This window comes from Cyclopterus lumpus, chromosome 11, assembly GCF_009769545.1.
Source record: "Cyclopterus lumpus isolate fCycLum1 chromosome 11, fCycLum1.pri, whole genome shotgun sequence".
In the NCBI taxonomy this organism is placed as follows: Eukaryota; Metazoa; Chordata; class Actinopteri; order Perciformes; family Cyclopteridae; genus Cyclopterus; species Cyclopterus lumpus.
Genome location: NC_046976.1, coordinates 9,665,100 through 9,676,878, shown reverse-complemented (window position 1 = coordinate 9,676,878; position 11,779 = coordinate 9,665,100). Strand labels below are relative to the sequence as shown.

The 11,779-nt window shown below is 42.2% G+C and overlaps 1 protein-coding gene across 3 annotated transcripts in view; it reads right to left on the bottom strand.

Annotated features, from left to right (window-relative positions):
* Positions 1-248: 248 nt before the first annotated feature.
* pag1 (phosphoprotein membrane anchor with glycosphingolipid microdomains 1) overlaps positions 249-11,779 on the bottom strand; it is a 41,165-nt gene continuing 29,634 nt past the window's right edge. For all 3 annotated transcript variants that reach the window (XM_034544712.1, XM_034544715.1, XM_034544714.1), the window contains exons 4-9: positions 11,317-11,374; positions 8,549-8,645; positions 7,943-8,112; positions 7,256-7,687; positions 2,752-2,811; positions 249-2,478 (exon numbers count right to left, since the gene is read on the bottom strand). In XM_034544712.1, the coding sequence (XP_034400603.1) occupies positions 2,116-2,478; positions 2,752-2,811; positions 7,256-7,687; positions 7,943-8,112; positions 8,549-8,645; positions 11,317-11,374 (1,180 nt within the window). In that variant the 3' untranslated portion in view covers positions 249-2,115. The remainder of the gene's footprint in view (positions 2,479-2,751; positions 2,812-7,255; positions 7,688-7,942; positions 8,113-8,548; positions 8,646-11,316; positions 11,375-11,779) is intronic.

Here is an 11,779-nt window from a genome sequence, read left to right as displayed (position 1 = left end):
AGATGCTACCTCTTTGAAGAAATGAACATCATCTTTTTATAGGCTTTGTTTACTTGTTTTTGTTCATTAAATACAAGAAATCCTCTATCATTTATGAATCTAATACCAGTCAGCGCGGGCAAGCTGCCTTTGTCTGAACCACCAACAAGCTCCTGCATGTCTAATGAAACATGAACGAAGGCTGGAGAGGCTGTAATATTTGATGTGGGTGGAACTGATGACACAAAATCTTCTGCAAAGACAGGCGATACTGGAGCAGTAAAGTATATATTTACAGCAAAAAGCATTGGCCCTGTTGAATTTGAAAACAAACATCAAACAACAGTATTGACACATTAACACAGTCAAAGAAAAAGAAAAAAAAGTACCAGACTCCATGTCTCTTAAAATACATGTATCAAAACATTGTACCGTATTTGTGACATTTGATTGGTTACTACTCAAAGGCTATTTGACAACTTTGAGTTACAATAATAATAATAAAAAAGCCATTGGACAGCATGTTTTCCTTAAAACAAGGCAAATATGCATCAGTGCTATTAAAAGACTCATTTTAAAAGTATACCACTCTGGACATTGTACAAATAAGTAAAAGCTTACATAAAACATTCAGCGAGTAAAAGCTGGTTAAAATAGTGCTCAAAGTATATACAAGCCTTAGTTGGCATGTCGTCAGTACAAGCTACAAACAGACAGATATGGATCGCTCATAGTGCTACTAGTAAGTTAAAAAGCATAAAATATTCAAATTGTGCAGAGCTATAGCTGGATACATGCTTTTATGAAGCTGTATATAAATGCAGTACCATGATATTAAACCTTGTGCTTAAAAATCATCCGGGACACCAACTGAAAGCAGCATACTGTACCAAGAGTAGGCTCAAAAGAACATGACAACCAACAAATACAGTTGGTCAATAGGTTTGTATTAGTAATGCAAGTTTGTAATGTCACTTTATCGCATTACACATCATTTGAATGTGACTCCTGTGCAAAATGACAAAAAAAGAAAATATGTTCACATCATTTTTTTTTTTTTTAAAGTCAGTGGAAAGCGTACCTTTATATCTGTCATCACCACACAACTCGCGTTCATTTAGTATCTAAATAAAATTGCTAAAAACTTCTAGAAAACCTTATTCACTTTTTCTCTGAGAGACATACTCTGTAATATTTCACAATTACATTACATTAACAATATGCCTCTTAAAATAAATAAAAATGTCACAAACAATGTTGACATGGACTGTAAAACGTATAAAAATGCTTTCAAAATGTGAAAACCTCAAGTGTGAAGCCGCCTTCCTCCACTTGGCTCTCGATCGCAGAGAATGTATGTCGCAGTCAAAAAGTCTTCCTTTCTATTTGGTGGCGTAATCTAACAAATTGTTTCAACTAAATATTAGGTCACAGATAAGACTGGCTTTTGCTCTCCGTGCCGCTAACCCATTCACATGAACTGCAAGCACAGGAAGCACAGTGGAGGTGCTGCTGAACCTGACAAAGAATAGCTAGAAATACACCATTTGACACCTCAATAAAACATGACACTGAGTCACCTAGAAGAAGCCAGAAAGACACTAGCAGCTGCAGATATGGCATACAAACAATGTTTCCTTCATAAGTACAGTAAGTGCATGAGTTACATATATGGCACAGAATTCTGTTTTTTTAAAATCTCACGGACACTGATCGTGTCCTCAGCAAACGGTTAAAATGCTGCTTGTGATTGGAGATTTATTTTATTTGAATTTATTTCTATCTTTTTCCACAATCGAGTGTTGTTAAATTATTTAATTTAATGATGATCCAAAGTGCACTCATCCACATGATTAATGCCCAATGACTGAGGTACTACATTTCATTTTCTATCAGGCCGACCAGTACCAATGATATTCATCGTGGTTGATAAATAAAAAAATCAGTTATGATAAACCGTACCCAAGCTGTAAAGAGGTCACTCATGCATTGATGATGAATGCTGTGGCGAGCCTTTTTCTGCCCCCCCCCCCCCCCCCAAGTCATGCACCAAAAGCATGCTTACTAGCACTGCAGTGATGTCAGAGAGGAGGCTCCTCCCCCGGCACCATGCATGAAGACGGTGAGGCGACAAACTCAGAGGCGGGACGTTTCCCGGCCCAGACCTAACTCTCCAACACTCTCGTAGTCAGGCTCCGCCGTGGCGGCATCTGATCCCTCCGCTCCTGGCCCGGCCCTGTGGTTATCATCCGAGCTACTAGTCTTTGGGATGCGGATAGTTTCGTAGCCGTGATCTGTGCGGTCCAAGACGGGGTCTTCCCCCGGCTGGGACTCGTCGGGTTGGTCAAAGATATCCCGGACAGTGGCGTAGAGGTCACAGGAGGAAGAGGCCGTGACGAGACCTTTGAGCTCTGCGATGCTGCTGTAGTCGGGCTCTGTGTCTTCCTCGTTCTCAGCATCATCACCGTTTGTCTTGTTGACTGTAGAGTACACTGCTGACTGAAGGACAGAGAAGAAACACCTGTGATTTGTCCTTTTTTAAAAAAAAATTAAGTTGTCTAAAAACAGTCTCTGATGAATTTGTACCACGAGTCCCGCGCTCGCTTTTACCCTCTTTGCGTATTGTCTGATGTTGTATTACTCTTTTACCAGTTTCAACCTCTTTTTGTTTCTTTTCAGTGCTCGGAGCATTGGCATTCACAGAGTAACACGCTGCCGTCTCTCAAGAGGAGACAGCAGTTTGGGGAATAAGGGAGTTTAACACACACTTACCTCATTGTCTGACAGAATGTGGTTGTCGAACCCGGGTGCAGGAGACAGAGGGGAGTGTAACTGGAGGAGAAAAGAAGAAAAAGATAGATTTAGATATGGTTCGTAGTGTAGGAAAAGGCTGAGGGCCAAATCTGACGCTTAAAACTATAAAGAGGAGGTTTACTCCTGAACGTGGCTGTTGGGAACAATTGAGGGCTTGTCCCACATTTGTATTTAAGATGTTGGTGGTATGTTCCTGTTGTAAAAATAAATAAGTAATTTGTAGCGTTTAAAGAGTTTCTCTTACAATCAAAAGCATCGAGCTGTAATACTGAAACCTAATGTAGCAATAGAGTTGTTCCAAACAACGTTGAGGGAATGCAATTGAGAAAAAGTTGCAGTTCTCATTCATCTGGATTACTAAAACAAACTATTGAAAAGTTTTCCAAAACATAAACACCAGCAGAGAATCTTAGTAACCGAAAGCGCTTAGTAACCGATCAATAAAGTGAACTTCTAATCTATCCCCATCAGTGGGAGAGAAACTATCTCTGCATCTGCCGCTTCTGCTGTGATACATATGAGACTACTGGTGTATATAACCACCCATTCATTAAGAAAATTATTGAGTAAAAGTCAATATTCAGTGACAGCGTGTGTGATGTTGTTGTGCCCAGTCTCGGTGCACTTAATCACCAAAGCACATCTGACAACAGCACCAAACACCCCGGGAGTCTAACAAGAACCTCAATATCTCTGCCAGCGTTGACTAAATAGTTCCCATCAGGTAAATGTTACATGTTTTTTTACACACAAGAGGAAAACATTGCTTTTCGTGTTGTCTTTCTGGCTCAATGAAAGGAATAAATCCTGACTTACGGAGTCCTCAGCCAGATGTACCAAGGTTAATGCTAATGCTTTTGAAAAAAAAGGGATCGCTGTCCATTTGTTGAGGCATAGTACTCGGTGCTTGTCAAGGGCACATCTTCACATAAGCTATGCTCTTATGTACTGAATATATAAACAACGATCATCCATCAAAATGTCCGCTCCAGCTATGTGCCGTTGTATCTTCGTGCAGACACGTTTCTCTGGCGTTTTCTCAAAAGGCCTGAATCAATATCATTGCTTTATATATAACACATGACTGGAGACGTGATTCACTTTATAGATTCGATGCACACACACACACACACACACACACACACACACACACTCTGCAACACAGCCAAATTAGGCAGAGTGCCCCCGGAGGAGTCTGCGGAGGTGACTTGACCCACTCGCTGCACCTATGAGTGCGTCTCACAATATTTGTTCATCTAATTTGCAGCCTCCATATTCTTGGCAAAAGTGGGATTGCCACTTAGTCATAAAGTCGGCAATAAACACTTTATTTAACATCAGTTTTATGCATATGGACATTAAGTTGAGTCTTAAAACTGTATTTAATGCATATTAAACTAACATAAAGACCTATAACAGCGTGTGGATGGGTGTTTGTCGTCATGTCATTGAGACGCGTTACAATAAAACCCGATTATAGTAATGTGTTTATGTGTAGGAGACACAATGACATACAGGACATGCAAGAATGACAGTAAGCTGATTACAGTGGCCTCAGAAGATGGACGACTCGTGTGTCAATGTGTCAATCATGCTGACGTGATCTGAGTACATCAACTCAGATTATCTGTAAATCCCTGTTTGGCTCATTCAAGTGCACAAGCAACTCCAACCAAACTGCTGACATAGTATATATAAACTGCATTAACACCAACTCCCATTATGACCTTTATCACACGTAACACACACATATTCCATACTCAAAATCCTCTAACGAACAGTAGTGATTCCCAGCTCAATGGTGCTGACTACGGCAGTTTACCTGGACCGTGTCCCCAGCGTAAATCCCCGCAGTCTACTGGCCGGGTCAAATTAATTTCCTGCACCTCACATTAAAAGCCCACCGGCGACACGCACGCAAACGATTCCAAACAAGTGTTTCTGCTGTTTATGGCGGTTCAATAAATGCACGGGATCAGCGAGGCAGTGAATGAAAGGTCACAAATAGAAGAGTGGGTGTGTGTTTGTAGTGAATGTTGGTCCGTGTATATAATAGTGTGTGTATATTACGCCTCTGGTTACTTGAGCAGCATTTACCAAGCTGCTACCTTAGGGGATTCCTCTCAGACATTGTCATGCAAGGCACCCCAGCGTTTCTGTGTGTGTGTGTGTGTGTGTGTGTGTGTGTGTGTGTGAGTGAGAGACAGAGATAGAGAGAGAGTTTCTATAGCGCATATCATCCATCATAAAGCCAGACTGTCATAGTGATAGTGGCCAGCTGGCTGGCCACTCGTCTCAGACACACATACACGTGCACAACACACACACTTGGTCTGACAAGACAAATCACCGACGGCTCCTGGTCCTGCACGGGTGTAAACCACAGGGAGCCGGGAACATTCAGGGTTAACCTTAAATCAGCCCCAGGGAGTCTGTGTGGAGCAAAATATATGTAAACACACACACATCTCGTATAGTCTGTTGTGTGTGTAATGTGCAGGGATGGGGAGAAATAACTGAATTAATGCTGACTGGACATGCCAACGAGGTGCATGTGGGTGCATCTATAAATGAGTACATTTTCGGTATATATACACGACAGCTTAGTATATCAAACCATAGATTCGGGGGTCAGAGGAGGGTTCACTCGCCGGCTGTCCAATTGAGCAGCAGTGATTAATTAATTGGCTACAACAGCAGAGAACAAGGAGAGAGAACAGAGATGTGACTCAAAGAAGAAGAGAAATAAGCGAGGGGGAGGGGATGAATAGAGGAAAAGAGAACTAAGTACATCAAATATCTTTAAGGATAGTTCTGGTCTCTCGTCCGGAATGGGAATAAGAAAGAAGAGTCCAGACAGCCGGGCCGGTTGTAAACAAGTCATCACCAGATTATCTAAACCACTTCATTTGAAGATAGAACTAGAAATGAGAGCACCATCTAAACTGTTGGTACTAAATCCTCATTGCACTACATCCAGTGCAGTAGGTCAAAGTTGAACTCGGAGGCCAGTCGGTTGAGGCTCTGTGAGGCTGCACTGAGGCCCCCGCTCAATGCGAACCACAGCATACCAACGTGTTGAGGAGGACATGTGTACAAAAAATCAAGGCACTACCTCCAATAGTTAATGAGACACATTTCACTAATACAAAATTCAAGTCAGGGGATCAATAAAGCCATGAAGATGTGTCCTCTGTGCACCATGAGTATCCGCACCAAACTTTACAGCAATCCATCCAATGGTGTGATACTTGACTGGCAGACCAAACATCACTGCCACCCATAATTTTCCTTTAAAATAGGAGAAGGGGAGGGAGGAGGAGAGCGAATGTAAACACACCTTAAGAGAGGAAGAGTCTGATGCAATTCTTTCTGAGCTGTGAGAGTGTGTTAGTGTGTGCGTTGGTTGCTCTGATGGATCTCGGCATGTGGAGGGCAGCATGCTGAGAGCAGCAGCTCTGCTCTGTTCGGTACCGCCCCACTTCTTTTCTTTTGACTCTTCTTCACTCCCTTTTCTTTTATACCTCTGTCTCTCACCTCTTTTCCTGTCTACAAGACGGTTTCCTCTTCATCGTCTTCTCTCGGCTACAGATGGCTTCATTTGTATGCCGCTGGGTTTTTTGCTTTATTTCTCTCTATCTCACTGCCTCTCACTCTTGTCTCGATTTCTCTCTCACCCTTTATGCCTCGAGGTCCTTCTCAGCTTTTTTAGTTTATTTCCCATCATCTCTCTGTCACCATCTCTATTTTGTCTATTACTCTCGGCTGCTCTTCCCACTCCGGCTCCCATTTTCATTCATTTCTTCTCCCTTCACTGCTCCAACATTTCCTCTCTCTGTCACTCGCCCTAAAGCAACACGGAGCACGCAATTTAGCAGATGATAATTGTGGTGGCGACACAGTGTTGTAGTAGAAGACGTAGTTTATATTGGATTAGTTGTTTTGTGGTTTTGTGACGTAATTTGCCGTTGCTTGGTGTGTTTATGTCCACCTCACTGCTCTCACTACTGTGACTGGGGTTAAAGAGCATGACTCATTGAAACCTCATAACTGATGACTTTATTCAAATATTATGAATGGCATTTATATAAATGAGATTTGCCATAAATGAGTCCTTTTTTAAAAAATATGGATTGTTTTACCATTAGCTACCTAGACAGCTAATCACTTAGCTCACGCTACTGTTTGCAAACATTTTATTGTGAAGGAGGTTCAGGCTTCTCGCTGCTGGATGTTTTAGTGACCTGCTGCCAACTGGGTTTGTGTCTGTTGAGCATTGATCGCAGTGATCATGGTGTCTACATTTAAAACACAGTACATTAATCTGTTATTTCACAGATAAATAAATAATTCAAATTCTTACGTTTTGTTAGATAAAAAAGTATTTCCCATTGCATTTTAAATTAGTGTTCAGGTTCTTAAATTAGTTTAAGAAGCACACGCGCACACACACCATTCTCACCTCTCCATTGTGCAGTCCAGGACCGGCCAGCCCATTCGTTACCACTGGCTGGTTGTCATTTTCATCCAGAACCTTCTCTGGTACCGGCGGAGGTCGGTCCTCCTCTGGTTCCTCCAGAGGCTTGTGGGAGGGAACACCGGCGTTATCAGAGCGCCTTTTGGCCTCCATGTCGGCGCTGTGACGACTCTTCTTATTCAGGTCGACGGAGGCGTACTCCACACCTTCGCACAGGGGCCCCCGCTCGGGTGTGCAGGGGCTGAGGTGACCGTTGAGAAGGGCAGTGGGATGATGGGGAGGAACCTCGGGGCTCAGCTCGATGGTACCGTTGGGGAGGCCGAGTTGAGCGGGGGGGTCTTTGAGCTCCTTGACCGTCTCGTACAGGGAGTCTTCAACGCTGACGTCACGTGATGCCACCGCAATCTCCTTCACCACCTTGATATCAGACACATACACTTTGGCTCTTTAATATACCGACTTGAGAATAAACAGTTAATACTATAGCTTTTTTAATCTCTATCAACATCTTGTGGACAAATTCTTTCCCTCAATATTTTGACCCTGAGCTCAATCAATCAAACCAACAAACTGCCAACCAATCAAAGCTGTAATCTCCTGTCACAGTCACATTGGAGCTCGGTGCAAGTAAAAGCATGATTGGGCTGTAGTAAGGTGACTTTAAACATTGACCTCATAGGTGCGGTCCCCTGAGGCTGGGGGTCCATCCACAATAAGGGCGTTGTTGGGAGGAATGCTGGGAAGCTCACGGTCCTGAGGACACTTGGAGGACCTGAGCTCTGATTGGCTGGAGAGCATCTCCTCTGACGGCTGGGGGCTGGTGTCCTGTGTGTCCGTGAGGACTGGTGGAGCAGAGGGGGGGAAAACAGAGGCAATAAGGGCGAGTAAAAAGCCTCTCATTTGGTGACTTTCAATGTGTTTTTTTTATGAGAGCATTTTTTTAGCATTTTTTTTAAATTAGACAACTTTTCCTTAATCACAACTGCAGAATTACTATCTACAGTTTTCTGTTACTGCTATTCGGTACCCACCCACGTAAAAGCATCACATAGATATGGGCACAAAAAGAAAATAAACAGATGAGGTTTACAATGAACCAAAGCTGAGAGACAAAAAATACATTGCATAACACCAGCTCCTACTGTTATTATTATGCAGCTGAATTCTGAACGTAAAGGACAGCAGGGACTCTGCTATCAGTATCGTAGAGTTACAATATTTGACTAAATGCACTACAAAGACATGACACGCTCAGTTAAAGGAACTATCTCGGCTTACTTGTACCGCTGGTTAGAGGACCATTATGAGAGCTGCTGATGGCCACGTCCGTTGCTGGACTGTCTGCTGATTGGCTGATCGTCTCTCTCTCTGATACCTGCGCATCAAAAGAGGAGATGTTTGTCACTGCTGGTGTGAGTTCACAGGCTGACAAAAGTTGTTATCACACAACAAATTTTCGAAAAGGGAACCGAAATCAATCTGCACTTTTACACCTCTGTGCAACACAAAAGCCACCGTCAGCAGATTGTAGTGTGTTTGGAAGTTGTTTCTCAGGATTTTGGGGAAGTGTCATATTTACAGCACAGATGACAATTGTCACGCTTCCCTGTTCTTTATCTCTGCTTTTCTTAGCTTTCCCAATCACATTACCGATTATTTTGAGGTAATTATGTTACGTATGCTTAATTAAAATGTTGTGTATTTTTACCCACCAACAAAAGACATCTAGAGACTGCTAACACTATTGACGAGAGTAAACAAAACTGATGGTGATGCACGCCTAATGAATATACAATGCTGGTTATTCTTATGTCAGTCCATTGCAATTAGGTTTATGACCTGACATCCGGCCTTTGATAGGAACAAAAAAAGGATTGCAAGATTTAACTTCATGTTTCTAATGTCACTTTGGTCAGGAATATAAGCACATTACAACGGAGAGTAAACTGACAGGCATTAGTGGAGGCACACAAGTCCAAATGAAAGCCACAGAAGATGGTGCTTTGTGGTTACCCACAGGGACATTTCCCTATTTTACCATACCTTCCGCTACAAAAAAGGCGAAGCTACAAAACGCTGTAGGGAATAACTGGCAGGGGTGAAGGACAAGGACATAATTTTTACATTGAGTCTTTGAACCATGCCCTCCAGTTAAAGGCTGTTTTTCTATTCACATGGCAAAGTCAACAGCCAAATCAGCTCCACCAGAGAGCTAGAAAGAAACAAACAACACTGCATGTGTGCTGAGCACCTGCCGCATTGAGGCATGGTTCATCAACATGCACTTTGAAGATAGACCGTCTTGTTTCTGAAGGTAAAGATATCGCTCCATCCCTCACTGAAAAGAGAGAAAATATAATAACTACCTCAAGTCAAGATTTTCTTTGTTCAGGTTTGTTGTTTTCCTTCTGTGTGAGCGGGAGGTTGTGAATTAGAAGCTCCACAACGCCACCTAGTGGCTAACTACTCACATAACCTTTGGGGTCCATGATGTCATCTTTTAACTATTTTATGACCCAAGTCATTCTTTCTTTTCTAATTTTGTTCCACATCCAAATCTTGATCAGGATCCTGGTCTTCATGGTAGAGTGAATGTTGAACTCAGATTCTTTTAGATTTCTGGAGCATTTTGTAAACTTAATTGGGATCCAAAATGCCCTCGCAAAAAAACCACGAGTTGTGGTGCTTTTTAATAAGTCTAGATCAAGACGGCATGATATTTAAACAGTTAGGCAACATATTTTAACAACAGGGAGAGAGCTCCTTAAGCGTGTTCGGAAGTGGCCGCAGGGAAGACAAAGACAAAGAAGCCCATTTAACCCATCAGGCTGTGAACAGGTCCGCCATTTAAATGGACCTCTCCTGAAACAATCTGACCACTCAGCACTGGCAGGTTAAAGTGAAGATATCCATCAAACATGTAAAGGGAACACACACACACTCACACACACTCACACACACACACACACACACGCACACACACACACACACGCACACACACACACATAAAGACCCAGAGGGAGTGACAGGATAAGAGAGTAAGTGGATGTCACTTAGTCTGTGAAAGCCGGGCATTTGTCACACTTAAATGTTCCATCAGTATTATGGGAGTTGGTAATAACTATAACACAATGTTCAAGAGGACACAGGGTCATTATGAGTGGTGCATACCTAGAAAGGTCAACTCTAGAAATAGTGAGAGTTATAATATGTTTTTTTCATTGACTTAAGAAAAAGAAACACAATATTATAATGGCATTATATGAAAATGACATTCGATGGATTTTCCCACACAGGCTCACTTCCTCATCATTAAGTGTGTGTGTGTGCGCGTGTGTGTGTGTGTCATAGGATAAGCGTGTGTTATTCAGGCGTGCAGCCAATGGGGGAGCTCAATCTCTCATTAAGCGCTGGTTACACTGCTTGATTACAGACATGTCACTCACACACAGTGGGACTAATGAGGACTGGTTGTGCACGTGTGTCTCGCTGTGTGCACGCTTCCATCTGGAACACAATGTAATAGCTTTTGTTCAAAAGAAGGAACTGATCTGAGTAAATATTTCTTGCAAAATTTGAAACCTAATCAGATTCAGTTTTAGACATTTTCAGAGACGGTATTTTTTAATAAAAGTCCTCTAAGATGCTTTAGTATTGCCTTTGATTTCCCTTAAAGAAATAATTTGACATTTTGAGTCTTTGCTAGTTGCTAGGGGTTCCAGGTTGAGAAATAGTCAAATCCATTACCCCTCATAAAACCACAAAGTGTTGTTTTCATATTACAGGGTTAAACAAACAATAAATAACGTCTTAACTACAGTAGTGAGCTTTAAAGGTGCTGCTATGCAGATGTTATAACCTTCAGGCAGCTGGCCAGCTGTTTCCCCTTGTCTCCAGTCTTTATGCTAAGCTAAGCTTCTGCCGGCTGGAGAGCAACATGTAGCTCGTCAAGAAAGAGGATACGCGTATTTATCAAAAAGTAAAGCTATTTCTTTAACATTTGCAGTTCATGCGCGTACTATCGCAAGAATAGAAGTCCAACTCACTCCATTCATGAGGTTCTCATGGTCTCCTGCTGGATGTCCATTGACTGCCTTCTTCTGCCTAGAAAGAGAGAGGAGTGGAGAGATGAGAGGCTCAAAAGGTGGAAGATGACAGAACACTGGGAACACCAGGCAGCAAATCTTGCTTGAATCTAAAATAAAATCTTATTGGATCAGTTTCAGGCCTCATTGTTTTAGGTCTTGGCATGGATGAAACAATAACTAGGAGGTAAAGTGCTGGTCTTCAGGTTTAAGGTTCTAAACCTGCCCAGGTATACAAGGTCATTTCTTCCATCTGCTTTTTGGACAACGTGTAATTTGTTTAAAGAGTTGGTGTCACAGATTTGTTAATCAAAGTTTGCCCTGGCGGACAATATAGCTCTACTATATATTTGCTTTTGAGTGTATATATAAAAACAATTACACCACAACAAACAACAAACACGACAATGCACAGCTGCCATTT